This window comes from Hyperolius riggenbachi, chromosome 7 (assembly GCF_040937935.1).
Source record: "Hyperolius riggenbachi isolate aHypRig1 chromosome 7, aHypRig1.pri, whole genome shotgun sequence".
Lineage (NCBI taxonomy): Eukaryota > Metazoa > Chordata > Amphibia > Anura > Hyperoliidae > Hyperolius > Hyperolius riggenbachi.
In genome coordinates, this window is record NC_090652.1 from 31,640,418 (window position 1) to 31,662,510 (window position 22,093).

The 22,093-nt window shown below is 45.4% G+C and overlaps 1 protein-coding gene across 1 annotated transcript in view; it reads right to left on the minus strand.

Moving 5' to 3' along the window:
* Nucleotides 1–22,093, minus strand: part of LOC137525964 (uro-adherence factor A-like) — a 64,583-nt gene that overhangs the window by 22,894 nt on the left and 19,596 nt on the right. The window contains exons 4-5 of the mRNA XM_068247174.1: nucleotides 13,965–21,346; nucleotides 11,530–11,849 (exon numbers count right to left, since the gene is read on the minus strand). Coding sequence (XP_068103275.1) covers nucleotides 11,530–11,849; nucleotides 13,965–21,346 — 7,702 coding nt within the window. The remainder of the gene's footprint in view (nucleotides 1–11,529; nucleotides 11,850–13,964; nucleotides 21,347–22,093) is intronic.

A 22,093-nucleotide genomic window follows, 5' to 3' on the forward strand; every position in this document is an offset into this window, starting at 1 on the left:
ACTGGCGGTAATGACGGGACCCGGTATCGATGGATCCAGGCAGCGGAGGACGGCGGCGTGGGAGCGATCCAGGCGTATGGGGCTGGAGGAAGACCCAGGTATGTATAAAAGCTTTTCTTGATCCTCTCTGGTTCCCTTTAAAGAAAATGCAAAACGCCCTAGCTGTGAACAAGCCCTTAGTAATTTGATATTTACCAGGATCTGCTCTGTTCTTCCCCCACCCAGTGGCGCTATAATGCTGACATTCTCCTTCAGTCCCGATCAGAGGAGATCAGGACACGGAGGAGGATATCAGGGTTACAGCGCCACTTAATGGTGGAGGAAGAGAGTGCATCCTGCATCCAGAGCAGGTAAATATCAAATCACTTATCACTCCCTGCACCCGCTAAGCACTAAGCAGTTTGAGATCAGCCGACCGAGGATGCCCCGCCCTGAGTTATCTCACAGAAGATAACACGGGCAGTGCTGCTAATCGGTTTAAGAGGGCCTGTAGTGACATACAGTAAAATGCAGTAAATTATTCAGGATACCCATGCGGTTGTTATGTAATGCAGTTGGTGGTATTTGTAGCCACACATGTGTTAGCGACTGGTGCATTATTATTTAGTATTTATATAGTGCAGACACCTTCCGCTGTGCAGTACAAAGTATATATTGTTTTGTCACTTAAACTCCAGTGAATATAATGTAATAAAAAAGTGCTTCATTTTTACAATAAATCTGTATAAGTGATTTAGTCAGTGTTTGCCCATTGTAAAATCTTTCCTCTCCCTGATTTACATTCTGACATTTATCACATGGTGACATTTTTACTGCTGGCAGGTGATGTCAGTGGAAGGAGATGCTGCTTGCTTTTTTAGCAGTTGGAAACAGCTGTAAACAGCTATTATTTTCCACAATGCAACAAGGCTCCCACAGTGTGATGTCAGAACTATGGTCCCGACTCCTGACATCACACTATGACTTACAGCTTCCTGTAGTGTTGATCAGAAAAAAATCCGACAGAAACAGTATGTAAACATTGGTTCCGTGTTAGATTTGTTCAACACGGAACACAGTCTAGCACCATCTTGTGGCCAAAAAGTAAAAATACATCCAAATGCACTCTAAACACGAATCCATAGGAGAATTAAATAGGTTTTTTTTTTTATTATTATTTTTAACCCCTTCCTCCCCTACACCATAGATACCAAAACAAAACACACAAAAAAATAAAAAAAAATTACACCATTTAAAATAATATATATAAATAGTTACCTTAGGGATTTTTTTAATATGTATGTCATTACTGTGGATTTTGTAATTAAAGTCTTGGAATTATTAATATAATATAAAAAAACACTAAACGGAAAAATAGACACCTTTATTTCCAAATAAAATAGTATTGCCATAGATTGTACTAGGGACACAATTTAAAGAGACTCTGAAGTCCCAAAAAAACAATCTTTTTATTTAATAAAAGTGTTTAACATAATAACCCTACCTAAACCGCCGCATCCCCGCTGCCCTAATCTAACTAAATCCCCCCAAACTCCCCGGGGGGCAATCCGGGCAGCGCTTCCGTGTGAGGCAGGGCTATGAGCCGCAGCCCTGCCTCACATGCGTCTGTCAGCGGAGGATCTCCGCCTCTCCCCCACCCCTCTCAGTCTTCCTTCACTGAGAGGGGCGGGGGAGAGGCGGAGATCCGCCGCTGACAGACGCGTGTGAGGCAGCCCTGCCTCACACGCGTCTGTCAGCGGCGGATCAGCAGCTCATAGCTCTGCCTCACACAGAAGCGCTTAGGGCAGAAAAATATACAACCAAGAAAGTCGTGGATTTTTCAGGGGAGAGGGAGGGCGAGTTAGGGGGGATTTAAATAGTTTACAGCGTCGGGAATGCGGCGGTTTAGTTAGGGCTATTATATTAAACACTTTTATTAAATAAAAAGATGCTTTTTTTGACACTTCAGCGTCTCTTTAAACGTTGTAATAACCGGGACAAATGAGCAAATAAAATGTGTCTGTTCCATCATCAATAGCACATTTTATTTTTAACCTATTTTGGTTCCTAGACGTAGAAACTACGTCCAGGAACCATGCGCGCTACCGTGCGCTCCCGCGGCCGATTGTGCGCGTGCACGCGCACTCCCGGCCGCGGATTCGGTAGCCAGGGAATCAATGTATCGGGCTATGGTGCCCGATCACTGATTCCTCTCCCCCGCTGAAAAAGCGACAGCTTCTCTCGGAAGCTGCGCCTTTTCTGGCCGTTCCCTCCCCGTGTGTTACGCTTAGAGTGACGTCATGTAAACAAACTCATGGCCGCCATCTTGTGGCCAAAATGTAATAATACAACTGAAAATAAAAATAAATTAAAATGAACACACATTTACATTATAAATCTATTGTTTACCTCCCACCCTCCCAAAACTACCCAAATAAAATGTTTACTATAAAAAAAAAAACCATTACAATAATAAAAAAAAAACATGTAAATATTTACCTAAGGGTCTAAACTTTTTAAATATCAATGTAAAGATGAAATATTTCTATATTTTTTTTATTTTAAACTTGTTAATAGTGATGCAAAATTGCACCTTTATTTCCAAATAAAATATTGTCGCCATACATTGTGATAGGGACATAATTTTAACGGTGTAATAACCGGGACATATGGGCAAATACAATACGTGAGTTTTAATTATGGAGGCATGTATTATTTTAAAACTATAATGGCTGAAAACTGAGAAATAATGCATTTTTCCATTTTTTTCTTATTCTTCCTGTTAAAATGCGTTTACAGTAAAGTGGCTCTTAGCAAAATGTACCCCCCAAAGAAAGCCTAATTGTTGGCGGAAAAAACAAGATATAGATCAGTTCATTGTGATAAGTAGTGATAAAGTTTGTCCACAATTGCCTCAAAAAAATTGGACTTTTACCCTGAGATTGGTGCAGCGGAATTCTTCTCTACTACATTCTCATGGCCGTTTGGTGTTCTGCTCCCGATCACAGGAGGTGCAGTGGTTGCAGCGACCTGTTTCCTGGATTATTTATAACTTATGCAGCGATGTGCAGCAGAGTATATTGTCTTGTCACTTTACTGTCCCTCAGACGAGCTCATAATCTAATTAGGGAAGCTCATTCGGATTTCGCGGAATTGAAATTTTGGTGGAAATACTGCATTACCACAACCCGGTAATTTTAGCCCAATCACAGAATTATTTAACATCGGAATAATCAGAAAATGCTGAGTCAACTGGGAAGTATCTCAGAGAATGCAAAAATGACCCAAAAAAAAGGGCTACTCAGAAATCGGAACTCGGAAATCAATCTGAAATCCGCGGAATCTATAATTGGAGAAAATCGGATTTTTTGTGAAATTGGAAATTGGCATCTCTGACCATCCCTAAATCTAATCCCTACCATAGTCCTATGTCTATGTATGTAATGTGTAGTGTATGTATCATAGCCAATTTTAGCGGGAAGCCAATTAACTTATCTCCTCCTTATCAATAAATATTATGCCCGTTCCATGTCCTACCACCCTCAGAACTCCTCCTTATCATTAAAACTATTTCTGCTCCCTGTCCATCTCCTACCCCCTTCCATTGAATACTAATCTTGCTCTGTGTCCTAACCCTAATTCCCCCCCACCACCAACCAGTGGTGCTCAGCAGAGCTCGAATATTCGAGTAGCTCGAATATTCGAGCTCTTTTTCAGCTATTCGAGCTCGGTATTCGAGCTCCGAATAGCTGCAGCTATTCGAATGGGCTATTCGAGTAAACACGAATAGCCCATTCACTATTCGAGCTATTCGAGCAAACGGCGCTATTCGAGCTCGAATACCGAGCTCGAATAGCGTCATAGCCCAGATTGATGTCATTAGAGCCAATCAGAGGGCTCCCAGGCCCTCTGACGGCAGCCAATCACAGAGGGGGACCCTGGCCAGCCCCTACCCTATAAATAGCGGCCGCCATGTTCCGTTTCTCCGTCCTTGCCTGAGACTTGCATAGAGAGAGAGTTGCTCCTTTGTGCTTTGGCTTAGCAAGAGCTCTATTGTGGTCATTTACCTAGCGTTTTTGCTCACATACACCTCCTATACACACCTATATTGTTGTTAGTTAGATAGACATTGTATTTTAGTTAGTAGCTTTTGTGTTACATAGAGAGAGACTTAGACAGCTGCTGCAGGCTTACAGCTTTAGGCCTCAGGGCCTTGCCTGTGTGGGCAGCTGTCCTCCTGTCCTCTGTTAGTTTATTTCTCATTAGTATTTAGACAGTATTAGATAGTATTAGACAGTATTTCTGCTGTCCTCTACTACTTAGTGATTGTATTTTGTATTGTAGTTATATACTGTAACTGTACTAGGACACTCACTGACTGTCACTGTTCATAGGCTAGCTCCTGCGTGTGCTTGCACTCACTGTCTGTGTACACACACTCTATTTCCTTCTGAATAGTTATATACTGTAACTGTACTAGGACACTCACTGACTGTCACTGTTCATAGGCTAGCTCCTGCATGTGCTTGCACTCACTGTCTGTGTACACACACTCTATTTCCTTCTGAATAGTTATATACTGTAACTGTACTAGGACACTCACTGACTGTCACTGTTCATAGGCTAGCTCCTGCGTGTGCTTGCACTCACTGTCTGTGTACACACACTCTATTTCCTTCTGAATAGTTATATACTGTAACTGTACTAGGACACTCACTGACTGTCACTGTTCATAGGCTAGCTCCTGCGTGTGCTTGCACTCACTGTCTGTGTAGTACACACACTCTATTTCCTTCTGAATAGTTATATACTGTAACTGTACTAGGACACTCACTGACTGTCACTGTTCATAGGCTAGCTCCTGCGTGTGCTTGCACTCACTGTCTGTGTAGTACACACACTCTATTTCCTTCTGAATAGTTATATACTGTAACTGTACTAGGACACTCACTGTCACTGTTCATAGGCTACTAGCTCCTGCGTGTGTGTGTGCACTCACTGTCTGTGTACTGTACACACACTCTATTTCCTTCTGATTACTGATTGATTATTGTAAATTCTACTTCCTGACAGTTACTACTTACTTACTGTAGTAGGGACACTCACTCAGTCACTGTTCATAGGCTAGCTCCTGCACGTGTGTGCGCGTGCGTGCACTCACTGTCTGTAGTGTACACACACTCTATTTCCTTGTGATTACTACTGATTATTGTAACTTCTAGTTGTACTTCCTGACTGTTACTACTTACTTACTGTACTAGGGACACTCACTCACTCTCTGTTCATAGGCCAGCTCCTGCGCGTGTTTGCGCGTGCGTGCACTCACTGTCTGTAGTGTACACACACTCTATTTCCTTGTGATTACTACTGATTATTGTAACTGCTAGTTGTACTTCCTGACTGTTACTACTTACTTACTGTACTAGGGAGTCGGGACACTCACTCAGTCACCTCACCCACCAACCCACTCCATTAAAGTACCCCACTTTTCACCCGCCCTTTTCAAAAACTTTTGTGTTTACGCCCAAAACATCGAAGATGTCTGGAAGTGGCAGCCAGCGCGGTTTGGGCAAGGGGAAGGGCAGCAAGGGAATCAGGAGGAGAGGGAGCAGCATTGTGGCAAGCCGCGGGCGCGGGCGCGCCACCATGCACAGTTCCGCAGCAGCAGCGTCAGTGGCTAACATTCCTCCCATAGCCACTGGCCGTGGACGCCTTGGGCGCCGCCCAGCAGGAGCATCTGCAACTCACGCTGCAGAGACACAGCAGCAGCAGCAGCGTGTAGCACCTGCTCCGATTTTCCTCCAGCCAGGTCGGAAACGTCCCATTGAGGAAAAGGATGCAGACACTGTGGTGCAACTGATGACGGAGGATGAGCAGCCCGCCATCAGCTCTGCATCCGAGGCCTCCACCCTCACCACCACCACCACCACCACCCCTGTTCGCAGCAGCCGCCCAGCAGGGCCTGGGGAGGAGGCCAGTTCACCGTCACTCGCCGACCTGTCATTCAGCAGTCTTTTGACCCCAGGCATCATGAGTAAATTGTCTGCTGTTGTTGGCGATCTTGAGGAGGAGATGCTGATGGGCACTTTGGGGGATGAGGGATTGGACAGCAAGACTGTGGCGACAGTCAAGCAGCCCATCCATGCATCAGGAGAGGAGTTTGGGGGGTCATCATCCCAGCAGGACATGTTTCAGGAGGGGGAGGATGATGATGACACGGTGACAGACAGAGACTGGGTGCCACCACCTCCAGGGGATGTCGTCCTCAGCAGCTCTGAGGAGGAGGAGGAGGATGCGCTTGTGGGCCTTGCAAGGAGGCGCATCATTGCAAGCATTGGCAGCAGTAGGCAGGTCCCACAGCCTGCTGGTGTCTCAGGCTCAGCAGCAGCAGCAGCAGCATCTGCCAGTACCACCACCAGCCGCACCCAAGCCCCCCCCCCCAACCACCACAGGGAGACAGGCAGCAGCGGTTCCATGCCGTAGGGGGTCGTTTTTGTCACCAATCTGGCGTTTTTTCACCATGCCCACAGTGTACAGCAAGTACGCCACTTGCAACCACTGTCAGCGGAAGTTGAGCAGAGGTGCAGACCCCTTAAAGTTCAGCACCAGCTCGCTCATCAACCACCTTGTTGCGAAACATTTCCACCAGCATGAGGAGTTCCAGAGGCTGAAGGCATCTGGTGCTGGCAGTGGCACCACACCCATCACTGCACAGCCTTCAGCAGCAGCAGCAGCAGCAACAGCAGCCACCCGCCCTCCTGCAGCTCCAGCAGCACCAGCAGGAGTGCGGAAACGCACTGCTCCTCCCCCATTTGCAACTCCTGCCGCCGACACTGAGGCCTGTTCTGGCAGCCAGTCCTCAGTGGCCTCCTCTGCTGTGTCTGCTGATTCCCGTGCCAGCAAAAGGCCACGCCAGAGCCTTTTGAGCGAGTCCTTCCAGGGGGTGGTTAGGGCTCTGCCTCCCAGCAGCCGTCGCGTGCGGCAGCTGAACGGCTTGCTGGCACGGGCCATGTGCTCCCAACTCCTGCCGTACACGCTTGTGCAGGAGGGGAGCGACATGCGTGCGCTGCTTGCTTGCGCAGCCCCAGACTGGCAGCTCCCCAGCAGACACTTCTTCGCCCGCAAGGCCATTCCTGCACTGCACCGCTTTGTGATGGCCAATGTGGAGCGAGGGCTGGAGCACGCGATTGGTGAAAGGGTCCACGTCACCATGGACTCCTGGAGCAGCCGCTTCGGGACAGGCCGCTACCTGTCCTTCACTGTCCACTGGGTCAGCTTGGTGGAAGGGGGTGAGGATGGGAGAGCAGCAGCGGGCACAGCAGCAGCAACACAGTGGGTGGTGCCCCCCCGCAGGGTCAGGGGAACTGCAGCAGGTTCCTCCGATCCTCTGCCATCCTCCGGCACACCTGGCCAAACCCCCCGCCTCAGCAGCAGCGTGAAGGCCCGCCACTGCCAAGCGCTGCTGCACTTGGTCAGCCTTGGGAAGACCAAACTGACGGCAACCCATGTGTTGGCCAAACTCCAGGAGCAGGAGAGGATTTGGCTGACCCCCAGAGGCCTCAGAGTCGGAGAGGTGGTGGCCGACAATGGGGCCAATCTGGTTGCCGCAATAGACAGGGGAAACCTGACCCACATCCCCTGTCTTGCCCACGTGCTGAACCTGGTGGTGCAAAAGTTCTTGCGCACCTACCAGGGGATGGGCGAACTGCTGGAAACGGCAAGGAACGTTGTGCGTCACTTCCGGCGCTCGGCTGCAGCCTGTGCGAGCCTGGAAGACGTGCAAAAGGAGCTGGAGCTGCCACGCCATCGGCTGATCCTTGACGTTCCGACTCGCTGGAACTCCACCCTGGCGATGTTGGAGCGTCTGGTTGAACAGAAGCACGCTGTCAACCAGTACCTTGCCCTGGCCACTGTTTCCGCCGCTCGGAGAAGGGACAAGACCAGCAACATCCCGTCCATCGTCCCCGATGATGACTGAAGGCACATGCAGCAGGTGTGCTTAGTGCTGGCTCCCTTTCTGCAGGCCACTAACATGGTGAGCAGGGACCATGCTATGGTCTGCGAGTGGGTGCCCCTGGTTTGTCTGCTGAACAGGGCCCTCGATGCTTTGCTGGAACAGGGAGCGGCAGCCTTGGACCAGCAGGAGCGGCAAGCAGCTGCACAGTCCACCTCTGAGGGGGAGGAGGAGGAGGACTTGGTGGAGGTCCCTGACCTTGCTGCTGATGAGGGGGATCAGCACAGCGCAGCTGAGTTGGTGCGGGGGTGGAGAGAGGATGAGGCGGCAGAGGAGGAGGATGAGGAGGACAGCACTGCCGTCGATGTGCCAGCACACGTGGCCCGCCTCTTCCCAATGGCAGCGCACATGCTGGCGTGCCTGCGCAAGGACCCCAGGGTGATCCAGATGAAGCAGAGGGAGGACATCTGGATCAGCATGATGTTGGACCCACGCCTCAAGGGGAAGTTGAGCCAGTTCCTGCCGCCTGCAGGAGGAGACCCAGCGCAACAAATAAGGAGCTTGCAGCAGGCCCTTGTTGAGCGCTTGGAGGAAGCCTTCCCCCAGCCTTCCACCCCCACTGTCCAGCAGCCAGCACAGAGGCAGCAGCAGGTGCCTGCATCCAGCAGCAAGCGCCCCACAGACCTGCTGTCTCTCAGCCACGAGCTCTACAGGACTGTAGAGGCTCCGGCAGCAGTGACTAGAGAGGAGGTGCATGATGCAGCAGCATCCTCCTCCGGTCACAGCCAGCGCCTGACCCGCATGGTGGCTGACTACATGGGGTCCTACAGCGGGCTTGACAGCGATGCCCCTGTTGATCCCATGGAGTATTGGGTCAAGCGCCTGGAGATCTGGAGCGAGCTGGTGCAGTACGCCCTGGAAGTGCTGTCCTGCCCCCCTTCCAGCGTGCTGTCCGAGCGCTGCTTCAGTGCAGCTGGTGGCGTGGTCACCGAGAAACGCTCACGTCTGTCTCACAAGTCTGTGGACAGACTGACGTTTCTCAAGATGAACCAGGCGTGGGTGGAAGGCGAGTTCCTGGCCCCTGTTGTCGGCGAGAGGGGGACATGAACTGGCTAAGAACCATCGTTAATGTGCCTTACCACCCTTTACCACCCCCTGGCTCCTGCTCACTAAGCCAGCCTGGTTCAGTTTGACTATTACGTCGCCTGCAGCCACACATTTTACACCTACAGTGGGCTGCTGTGTACTGCCCTTCTGCTGTCTGTCTGTGTTTCCCACTGCCAGGGTACACAGAATTACATTCTGCTGCCACTCTGCCACAAGCTATTACGTCAAACAATAGCTATATATCTGTGTAATTGGTTGTACAAACAAAACCAAAAAACCATTAAAAAAAAAAAAAAGGTTTAATTTTTCTGAGGTGCCCGGGTTGAAAACTGTGTTGTCCCAGTTGTGTATTGGACACGATGTGGGCTGCACGACCGCTGTCTGGGACCTCCTGTTGTGTTTATTTACAGCCCTGGTATCACCGCTAGGTACCAGGGCTATTATGTCACGCTGCCTGCCTGCTGCCACACTCACACTACTCCTCCATTCCTCCTGCTGCTGCTGTCTGCCTGTGTTTCCCACTGCCAGGGTACACAGAATTACCTTCTGCTGCCACTCTGCCACCAGCTATTACGTCAAACAATAGCTGCTCACATTACTCCTCCATTCCTCCTGCTGCTGCTGCTGTCGGTCTGTGTTTCCCACTGCCAGGGTACACAGAATTACATTCTGCTGCCACTCTGCCACCAGCTATTACGTCAAACAATAGCTATATATCTGTGTAATTGGTTGTACAAACAAAACCAAAAAACCATAAAAAAAAAAAGGTTTAATTTTTCTGAGGTGCCCGGGTTGAAAACTGTGTTGTCCCAGTTGTGTATTGGACACGATGTGGGCTGCACGACCGCTGTCTGGGACCTCCTGTTGTGTTTATTTACAGCCCTGGTATCACCGCTAGGTACCAGGGCTATTATGTCACGCTGCCTGCCTGCTGCCACACTCACACTACTCCTCCATTCCTCCTGCTGCTGCTGTCTGTCTGTGTTTCCCACTGCCAGGGTACACAGAATTACCTTCTGCTGCCACTCTGCCACCAGCTATTACGTCAAACAATAGCTGCTCACATTACTCCTCCATTCCTCCTGCTGCTGCTGCTGTCGGTCTGTGTTTCCCACTGCCAGGGTACACAGAATTACATTCTGCTGCCACTCTGCCACCAGCTATTACGTCAAACAATAGCTATATATCTGTGTAATTGGTTGTACAAACAAAACCAAAAAACCATAAAAAAAAAAAAAAGGTTTAATTTTTCTGAGGTGCCCGGGTTGAAAACTGTGTTGTCCCAGTTGTGTATTGGACACGATGTGGGCTGCACGACCGCTGTCTGGGACCTCCTGTTGTGTTTATTTACAGCCCTGGTATCACCGCTAGGTACCAGGGCTATTATGTCACGCTGCCTGCCTGCTGCCACACTCACACTACTCCTCCATTCCTCCTGCTGCTGCTGTCTGTCTGTGTTTCCCACTGCCAGGGTACACAGAATTACCTTCTGCTGCCACTCTGCCACCAGCTATTACGTCAAACAATAGCTGCTCACATTACTCCTCCATTCCTCCTGCTGCTGCTGCTGTCGGTCTGTGTTTCCCACTGCCAGGGTACACAGAATTACATTCTGCTGCCACTCTGCCACCAGCTATTACGTCAAACAATAGCTATATATCTGTGTAATTGGTTGTACAAACAAAACCAAAAAACCATAAAAAAAAAAAAAAAAAAAAAAAAAAGGTTTAATTTTTCTGAGGTGCCCGGGTTGAAAACTGTGTTGTCCCAGTTGTGTATTGGACACGATGTGGGCTGCACGACCGCTGTCTGGGACCTCCTGTTGTGTTTATTTACAGCCCTGGTATCACCGCTAGGTACCAGGGCTATTATGTCACGCTGCCTGCCTGCTGCCACACTCACACTACTCCTCCATTCCTCCTGCTGCTGCTGTCTGTCTGTGTTTCCCACTGCCAGGGTACACAGAATTACCTTCTGCTGCCACTCTGCCACCAGAAGGAGGCTGCTGCTCAGGCCCTGCTGGGCCGATTCTCATCAAATAAAAAGGAGCACACGCAGCCGGCACTTTGCCAGCTGCGTGTGCTACCTGATCGCCGCCGCAGCGTGGCGATGCGCCGCGTGGAGCGGCGAAAGAGGGTCCCCCCAGCCGCCCGAGCCCAGCGCAGCCGGACCAAACAGTTCCAGCCAGCGCTAAGGGCTGGATTGAAGGCGGCTGACGTCAGGACGTCGGCTGACGTCCATGACGTCACTCCGCTCGTCGCCATGGCAGAGGCGATCAGAAGTACGCATTAGGAGCGCCCTCTATTGGGCTTTCATGCAAAAACGTCCGGTCGCCAGCCTGGCGATCTTAATAGAACGCCAGGCTGGTTAATACAGATATATATTTAGGAACCATACATTTTGGCATACTATTCAAGCTATCAGCGGTGCTCAATTCACCTGCTTTTCTTTTATTTCTATTTCCTAATTATTGTAGTGATCTTGCTTACCCAGCATGCTTCATGAATCCTTTTTTTGGTTTGATAGCAAGTTCCTCAGAGGCGGGCTTCTCCTCACTGGCCTCCTCCTGGGCAGGATGTGATGAGGCAGGAGGTGGGGTCGCAGTTGGTAAGAATACAGGAAGAACAGGCATTTTCCCTGGAAATATTGGCACTGCCACTGATCGTGGCTTGGCTACTGGCGGCGGAGGTGGCTCAGCCTGTTCTATCTCCACTGTTGTTGGACGTCCCTGACGTCGACGAACTGAGATCTTTCTGCGTAGTTCTATGCGGCTCTTTTGTGCGCTGACATCCAGTGTACTGTGAGGGAGCTGAGCAGAGGACAATCATGTAAAGCTCACAGATATTAGCTCAAAAGAAATCTGAACATATAATAAATTAAAAAACAAAACTCTATTTGCAAACAGTGTTAAATGACCACCTTAAAGTTAACCCGCAATGAAAATAAACTGATGAGATAAACAATTGTATTTATCCTCCTACTCCTAAAAATTACTTCTTTAGATATCCCATGGTTTTATATTTAAACATTTACAAAGTAGATTGAATGTTTTGTTGTCTCTGCTCAGTGGCAGCCAATTAAGTGTCCCTAAATGAGAGGGGGCACTTAAACCCTTTTGTTTTTATCTCCCTCTGCTCTCAGAAGTTGTATTCTGTCAGGAAAACTTTTATAGCTCTAATTTGCTTGTCAGTGATGTTTACTTTACTCCAGGCAAGGTACCGACAAGACAGAAGCTGTCACTTCCATACCTTAAAAAATAACTCAGGCAGCAAAATAAAACAGCTAAAACAGGTTATTAATATGTTTTGCACTGTACATACACATTTATCTCATCATGTCGCATTTCATCTCTGGTAAACTTTAAGAGTACTATACCTCTAAACACAGCTCAATTGGTGGTACATCCCCATTGAATGCAAGCCTTTGCACAACCTCTTGTGGGACCAAAATACATTCTTACCACTCCAGGGAATGCTCCTATTGCTGTTCAGCCAACTTCTGACGCACTGGTGGGACGCTGGACGCGACCTCCCACACTGGGCTGAGTTTGCCAAGCTGTGATCATGTGAGAGGACACGTGGCGCATCTCACTGCATCACAGAGTTTCATCAGACATATTCCTTTATGCGGATTAGTTAGATCGGATGTGTGTAGGCTGCCATGTGTTCTGCTGAATTAAGATTGTTTAATCAGTATTGCTGCTATTCGAAAGGAATTTTGAGCATATATAGAAAAATAAATGACTGGCTCGTATCAATTGTGGGTCTCTCTGGCTGATGTTTTGACTCTCAAATTTACCCTTGATATGACCAAGGAGAGGGTTTCAAATTCTAGTCAATTAGCAGATGACAACTGACAGTAAATCCAGCCAGGTCTACAAGATCACTTTTGACCTTCGGCCTATGAATGTCTGCATAAATCAGACCTCTTTCAATTGCATGACTTTATTTAGGTGTTCCACCAATACAGGCTTTCAGTGTGATGGGAGTACAGAAAAAGCACGTTGGTGGAGGCACCCACGTTATGTATTTTTTATCAACGTTGCATAGGTGTAGAACAAAAATAAAAAATAAAAACTATAATAAATACAGATAACCTTATTACCAGCCGTGCAGAGCGGAGGCGCATTTGATCTATGCACCCCCGCTCTGCACGGCTGGTAATAAGGTTATCTGTCTTATTGACCTGAGAAAGCGGGCTGTGCCCCGTGAAACACGTTGTCTACAGTATAACCGTTTTTATTATAATAAAGATTCCTTTTTCCATCCAGTGAGTCTTCTTTGGAGATAAGAGACCTCCTTTATTTATTATATAGTTTAATTTTAAATTTTTTATTTTTGTTCCACACCTATGCAACTTTGTTAAAAAATACATAACTTGGGCGCCTCCACCAACATACTTTTTCTGTATACCCCACACCTCTCCGAGGTGTTATCCTCACCACCGGGACAGCGTAGCCTACCGGTGGACAGGACCCAAGGAGGAGAGCGACCACCTGGTTCCCTTAGTGTCCGGGCAACCGAGCGGAAAGGGTCTTTTTCCGCATGCGCATACGGTGGTTGCAGGACTGCAACTTACTTTTGTGAGTATAAACTATTCACATATTAATTTCGTAACCATTATTCAACGATACTGCACCATAAGGGCTCCAGGTCTCACCTTCTACATAGGTCAAGGACAACCCTCTCTTGGTGAAAGGACGACCCGAGACCAACACAAACATACTAAGTGTGATGGGAGGTTATCAGGAGCTTTTAGAAACATTCAAAACAGAACAGATGCCTCCAGGTGCAGTGTGCTAGTTTGACCACCTATAAAGGTGGACAGTGTAATCAATACAAGCTATATCTCTCTCTGGTTTCTGCTAATTAATTCAGATTCTTTAAGTTAATTTGGAATAACTAGAGTTGTTTTAGGAACTCACCATATTGTTGTCTAGATCAGCTTCTTCTTGTACAACTGGTTCATCTGTCATTCCCACTTCAGCCACAAGAGGTCGCACTTGACCTTGATTGATGTCCTCATGATATGAAGTCTGTATTATTGGTATATTCTCCTTCTTGCCACTAGGATCTGTATTTTCCTGCTCAACACCTTCCAATTTGACAGTGATGACTTCTTCCTTATTAGAGGACTGTACTTTATGAATTCTGTCTACCTCTTCTTGAATATGATCAGCTTCTATGTGTGATTTGACAACTGACTCGTCTTTATCCTCTGTTCCAAACAGCTCACTTATTACTGAAATTTCAGTCTTTGTGGATGAGCTGATGACACACAAGTCTGCCTCTTCTACACCTGTTTTAATAGTCACAGTTTCAGTAAGAACATATTGGTTGACTTTGCGACCAAATTCTTGATTGGGTTCCTCAGTGGAAGCAACGTCTTCTGTAGAGGTAGCATACTGCTCACTGACCATTTGTTCCTCCACTATGATTTGCTCCAAATTAACATTTTCATCTTTCCCTTCCTTAGAATGATTGAGTATATGTTGAGAATCCTGCTCTGCTGTTATACGTCGTTCATTTTCATGTGTATCCACTAACGTGGCAGAAGACACAAGTGTGATTGCATGTAACACATGATCTGCCTCAGTGTGAATTTTTGACAAAAGTTCCTCAGAGGTGGGCTTCTCCTCACTGGTCTCCTCCTGGGCCGAAGGTGATGAGGCAGTAGGTGGGGCTGCATTTGGTAAAGATACGTGAAGAACAGGCATTTCTCCTGGGAATAGTGGAACTTCTGATTGCAAACTGGCTACTGGTGGTGGAAGTGACTCAGCTGGTTCCAGTTCCAATGTTGCTGGACGTCCCTGACGTCGACGAACAGAGGACTTTCTTCGTAGTGTTGGGCTTGTGGCAGAAGACATAAATGTGGTGGTATTTAACTCATGATCTGCCTCGGAGTAATTTTCTGACAAAAATTCCTCAGAGGGGGGCTTCTCCTCACTGGCCTCTTCCTGGGCAGGATGTGATGAGGCAGTAGGTGAGGCTGCATTTGGTAAAGATAAGTGAAAAGCAGGTGTTTCTCCTGGGGATAGTGGCACTCCCACTGACTCAAGACTGGCTACTGGTGGTGGAATTGGCTCAGCTGGTTCCAAATCCAACGTTGATGGACGTCCTTGACGTCGACGAATAGAGGACTTTCTATGTAGTATGGTGGTGGTATTTGACACATGATCCGCCTCAGGGTGAATTTCTGACAAAAGTTCCTCAGATGAAGGCTTCTCCTCACTGACCTCCTCCTGGGCAGGAGGTGATGAGATAGTAGGCGGGGCTGAATTTGGTAAAGATACATGAAGAACAGGCATTTCTCCTGGGAATAGTGGCACTTCTTCTGATTGCAGACTGACTACTGGTGGCGGAAGTGGCTCAGCTGGTTCCATTTCCAATGTTGCTGGATGTCCCTGATGTAGACGGACAGAGGACTTTCTTTGTAGTTGTGGGCTTGTGGCAGAAGACATAAATGTGGTGGTATCTAACACATGATCTGCCTCGGAGTGAATTTCTGACAAAAATTCCTCAATGGGGGCCGGCTTCTCCTCACTGGCCTCTTCCTGGGCAGGATGCGATGAGGCAATAGGTGAGGCTACATTTGGTAAAGATACGTGAAGAGCAGGCATTTTTCCTGGGGATAGTGGCACTCCCACTGACTCAAGACTGGCTACAGATGGTGGAAGTGGCTCAGCTGGCTCCATTTCCAATGTTGATGGACGTCCCTGACGTCGGCGAATAGAGGACTTTCTACGTAGTATGGTGGTGGTATTTGACACATGATCCACCTCAGGGTGAATTTCTGCCAAAAGTTCCTCAGATGGGGGCTTCTCCTCACTGGCCTCCTCCTGGGCAGGAGGTGATGAGAAAGTAGGTGGGGCTGAATTTGGTAAAGATACTTGAAGAACAGGCATTTCTCCTGGGAACAGTGGCACTTCTTCTGATTGCAGACTGACTACTGGTGGTGGAAGTGGCTCAGCTGGTTCCATTTCCAATGTTGCTGGATGTTCCTGACGTCGATGAACAGAGGACTTTCTATGTAGCTTTGCGCTTGTGGCAGAAGACATAAATGTGGTGGTATTTAAAGCATGATCTGTTGTAGTCTCAGAGTGAATTTCTGGAAAAAGATCATGACTAGCTTCATAACCTGTGTCAGAAGTAGATCCCAAATTCATGTCTTTATTTTCAAAGGAACCTTCCAAACGTGATTCAGTTACAGAGGGTTTCTCAAACTCTTCAGTTTGCTCTAGATTTAGCTGTTGACTTTGGTCTTCTAGATTAACTGTCGATTTTACATCTAAATCCAGATGCTCTATTATTTCAGGGAACTTGTGTTCATTATAACCCGGGCTAAGGAGACTATGAATTTCTCCTAAGAGTTCAAATTCTTGAGTTTCAGAAATGTGTTCAACCTCATAATTGGACACTGATGCCATCTCCAAAATGTTTTCTAGATGCAATGTTGTTAACTGGGGAGAAATCAACTTACCATCCATCTCTTTGTCCAATTCCTTCCCAGTAGAACTTGCTATGTCCAGGACACTGTGTTCTTGTTTACTTGTATACTGACTATCTGGAGAATGATCTTGTTCCACTGGTAACTCACTTACACTTTGGTCTAATGTACTTGAGCTAATAATACTCTGGATTTCTGACAACAGGTCTAATTCTTTTTCTTGAGTTTTAGGGGTTTCATCTGGCTGGCTATCTCCTCTGGAGCATTCAAGGACATCTGAATCTTCTCTAGTAGCAGATGCTATCATTGATACAATACCCAACTCAACGATGTTGGTTTGTTGAAGTAAATAATCATCTGAGCCTTTATCATCTGAGCGTGACTGACATGTACCTATCTGCTGATAAGTCACTTGTTCTTCATTTTCAGTATGTTTGGAAGTTAATGTATCTTGATCTTCATTCATTTCTTTCTGGATTTCTGAATAACGTTGCTCAAAGTGAGGTTTGAATTCCTCTGTACCTTCAGTGAACATATCAAATTCATAATTTGTAGAATCATGCATGCCTTCTCCTGCATGGTCCTCACTCGTATCTGTTAGTGGAGACACTTTATTTTCAACTGTAAATTGCTCTTCAGCTACAAACCGTTGCTCAGCTATTAAATCTACCACTGAATGGTCTGTGCGAAATATTTCTTCTTCTTGTGATTCAGTGATCTGTAGTTGCGTACTTACATGTCGACACTCATCATTCTGCTTCTCAGCTGTGTCCTCTTGTTGTTCTTCAAAACTACAAGTAGACATCTTATTATGGAATTCATCGTGTTTATTAAATGTTATTTCTGCAAAATTTTCATAGCTTTCTTCTGATGACATGCCCTCTTTCAAAACATCCTCAACAATTGATGCACATATATCATCTAACGTCAAAACTGTCTCCTTTCCACACGATTCTTCAAGATATTCTTCATCAGGCACCCCAGAACCTGTCTGTCCAGGTTTTTTATCTTCCTCCAACTGGACACTGCTGAGCCTCTCACGCTCATGAAGTAAATTCACAATATCGTCTGTATCGAATGAGATTACTTCTCCTAGAACTTTCCCTGTGTCATCTTTATTTTTGAGGTCTGCCTTACTGTCTTTAAAACAGAAATCATCTTTGGACGAGGTAAGTTCTACCTCAACTGTGTGTTCTGCAACAGATACAATATCAGTTGCATCTTCATGGAGTGAAAAATAGCTCATCACTTTGGATTCTTTGTTTTCATCATTGTCTTCAGCTGAGTAGTATTGACCATGAAACTCCTGTTCTAAGTATAAATTATCAGCTTGTTTTTCTTCAGTTGTGATTTCGCGTAAGGGGCTTTCTTGCATGGTATCTAATGTACTGCTCAACTGGCTCATATTGTCTGAAAATGTTCTTTCTGGTGTGATATTGCCTTCTGAAGCATCTGTGGCAATTTGTAAAACATCAGTGTGGACAATATTACCAGATTCAATGTCTGATGCAAACTCACTGACCACAGCTGGCTCCTCTAAGTCATTACCTAAGCCATAATTTTCCATATCCCCACTTGTCTGGTACATGTCATTCTGCTGGGTAATCTCCTGTTCTTCTTTTTCAGAGTCTTCATAAATGAGTTGATCTTGTTCTTCATGGTATTCCTCATCTTCATGGAATTCTGAATGGTCTTGTTCAAGGTGAGATATGTTTGCAGCATTATTGCTTTCTTCAGCATGCTCTTCACCCATATCTGTTTGAGAATCTTCATATTTAGCCCCAAACTCATCTTCCGCAACTAATTCTGCTTCCATGTGGTCACTCTTGTCTGTAATGCTTTTTCCTGGTTCACTGTTCTTTGAGAGCAAACCTTCACATGTATAGTCATCTTCACCCATATCTGTTTGAGAATCTTCATATTTAGCCCCAAACTCATCTTCCGCAACTAATTCTGCTTCCATGTGGTCACTCTTGTCTGTAATGCTTTTTCCTGGTTCACTGGTCTTTGAGAGCAAACCTTCACGTATATAGTCATCTTCACCCATATCTGTTTGAGAATCTTCATATTTAGCCCCAAACTCATCTTCCGCAACTAATTCTGCCTCCATGTGGTCACTCTTGTCTGTAATGCTTTTTCCTTGTTCACTGGTCTTTGAGAGCAAACCTTCATATGTATAGTCATCATGTTGCTTTTCAGTTGAGTGTCCATGATTTTCTTCTACTTGAGAAGTGAATATTTCAAACTCCTCAAGAACTGGTGTACAATTGTCATCTAGTGATGCAGCTTGCTCTTTTTCATACAGTTCTTCATGGTTTTCTTTATTACTGTCTCTGGAATCACATTGCTCAAGTAAGTCTTCTTCTAGCTGGTCATGTAATGGTAAATTTCCCGCCACTGTTACTAATGTATCACTGCACTGGCTGTTACACTCTTTATCCTCATCAATAGAAGTGTTATATTCTGGAAGTACTATCCCTTCAACAAGAAAGTCTTCTGTTTTGTTCCTTGCTTCTTGGAAATCTATCTCATTGTTACTTCCAGCACCTTCTGGTTTCTCTGAGGCTATCATAGGTTCTGTTTCTGATCTTCTCACTGCTTCATTGGAATTCAGTAAATCATGTTCCGTAAAGAGCTCTGTTGGTTGAAGACTTGCGGTCTCGTTTATGGGTTCCACTACATTTTCAAGGAACTCGGGTTCACAAAATATAATTTCCTTCCTTGAAAAAGAGTAATCAGAAAGATCTCCAGTTGACAGTCCCTCTGTAACTGATGTGACAGACTCCTCTGTTTTAAAATCTACAAATTCTTTTTGGTAGACCATGTTTTCCAAAAATTCACATGTTTCATCATTATCATCTGCTTTGCTCTTTGCTTCTTCTAAGACTGACTCATCTTTATTTCTAGTATCTTCTGTTTGATTAGAGACCATCAAAAACTCATTTTCTAAATTGCTCATTACACCATGGAAATTTTGCAATTCATACTCTGCTGAGATCTCGGTTTGTTGATTTACAATTTCACTAGTAACTACTATCTTTGCAGTCAAGTCAAAGTCATCTTCCTTGCTTGAAGGTAGGTAATCAGAATGTTCTTCAGTTGCTTGTACGCCTGTAACAGATGCAATTGACCCTTTCAGACATTCAACTTGGTAGCTCATGTTTCCCAATGATTTTAATGGCTCATCATCTTCAATTGAGTCTTGATCAATTCTCTTTTGTTCTTGTAATAGTAAGTCATCTTTAGTTGCAGTATCCTCTACTTGATCTGTGACTATCACTGAATCATTTTTCAAATGGCTCTCTGCTCTTTCGGAAGTCTGTGATTCATTTTCAATTTCTTTTAAGAGTCCTGCATTAGTTTCTTCTGAAACCATCTCCTTGCTTGAAGGAACATTATCAGAATGATGTTCAGTTGATTTGCTATCTGAAACTGCTGTGACTGACTCCTCCATTTTGAAATTCGCACACACATTTTGGTTTCCAAAAGATTTAAAACTCTCATCACTTCCAATATTTTGAATTGGGCAGTCATCATACCAAACTGCCCATCCTGCATCACTGCATTCACGTTCTTTAACTGTTAGTTCAGTGGTTGTACTTGCTTGTCCGCCATCTTGACAGAAGCGTGCATCATCTTCAAGGTAATTTCCTTCTCTTTCCTTGTTTGGATATTGATCTGATTCTTTAAAGTCTGAACTACTTAAGGCTTCAAAGTCATCTATAGTTGGTTGTAATTGCCCTTCTAATATGTCATCATCACAGATCAAATCAAGTATACTTTTAGAAACACGCTCTTTTTTTTGGAAAAAATCTTCTGTACTGGGAGAGAAATGAACTCTTCTTTTTGACTTTTTGGTTTTGGAAACCTCATGTCGACTTTCAGAAGTGCTGGACTGAGTTTTTCCATCTGCTTTTGGAACCAATCCAGTCACCTCAGCTTCTTCTGAAGTACCAATTTCAGTTTGATCTTGTCCACCCTCTACATTCCTCTTTTCCTCCATAATAAAGTTATTGCTTTCTTCTCTAAGACCTCCAAAACTCTCAGGTTCTTGTTCAAATTTTTGAACTGAATCACAGTGCTTTGCTAAGCGAACTGCTGTCTCCAGTAAGGCTTCCAGAGTATTTTGAGTATCTTTTCCTTGGTAGCATGGAGGATTGTCCACTTCACTCACTGGTGTTACCTGTTTTTTATGGACTTCAGTAACATCCAAGAAATTTTCCCCATCATCCTGCATTGTACCTAAAGCAATAGATTCCACTTGAATGTGTGACTCTTGGTCAACTTGGATGTTAAATTCCCCACTTTCTACAACAAGACTTCTTATTTCTCTTTCGTCATCTAACCTGTCTTCTCCTGTAAGGTTCACCAACTCCACTCTTGGTTGAATGCATTCCTTCTTTAGAATGCAGCTTTTGTCAAGTTGACTTTCAGAAATTGGTTCCTCAGTAGCTTGCTTATCTCTTTGGTCTTCATAATCTGAACTCATTGACGTTTCATTATTTGATATTTCATTCTTAAATATTTCTGCACCTCCAGTCTGCATGGCTTTGGCTTCCTGAACCATGAATGATTCTTGTTTTTTGTTTTTCTCTTGCAGAGGGCCAGGAGGGATGTCTTGCTCCTGACGGATAAAGCCTTCGACATTATGAAATATAATCTCTGTGTCTTTTGATTCTGTGGACTGATGGATATCTGTTGCCTGTATTTTATAGCTGTAAGCTGTGATTTGTATTTCTGCTGTGGTGTGAATTTCGCTAAGCTTCTTATCGATCTCTTTGTTCTCGGAGTCCCATCTTAATTCAAGATTACTCTTTTGGGGTCTCAGATCTGTATCCTGTGTTTGATTGTCTTCATTTCCTGTTAAATATAAATAGTTGAGATTAGCATCAGAATTTTGCACATTTTGTAGGATATAGTCCATTTAGCATTGGTACAAAAAATCCTAAGGGTCCATTTAGAATTGGTGGTTAGTGTATCAGTGGAAATACTAGATATTTGTAAAGTGAAGCCGAGGTGAGAGTTATATAGAGGCTGCCATATGTATTTCCTTTTAAAGCGGGATCGTCACCATAAAAATCAAATTTCAACAGCAACTGGTCTGAGTGTATTAAGTGATAAATATGCTAATCCTGCATTCAAAACGTTCAAAACTTTTTCTGCTGTTATGGTTTGGAGTATCACATACCTTAGGAGCAATGGCCCTTTAGTAGTCAGTGCCAAACAGTTGCATGCTGGGGGTTCTTATTATCTATAATATATTCCTCCTCTTCCGTTTATTTCCCTGCCTAGCTGCTTATCTGAACCCTAATCCCCTACTCACTTGTGTTCACAAGCAAGGCTGAGGTGACTCAGCGATTGGAGGAGAAAAGAAAAAAAAGTAAAGGGCAGAAATGACATCAGGATTTAGCCTAAACGGTGGGCAAAAGACATGGCCCCCACCAGGAACAGAATTCTCTTCATTTACTATATAAAATTCACTGAAAGCAAAATGTGGACATTATAATACATGTGTTATGTAAGTAGATCAAGTATTTATCTACTTATATATGTGATTTTCCCTGGCATAGTATGGCTGATCCTACTGCTTTAAGCAATACCAGTCGC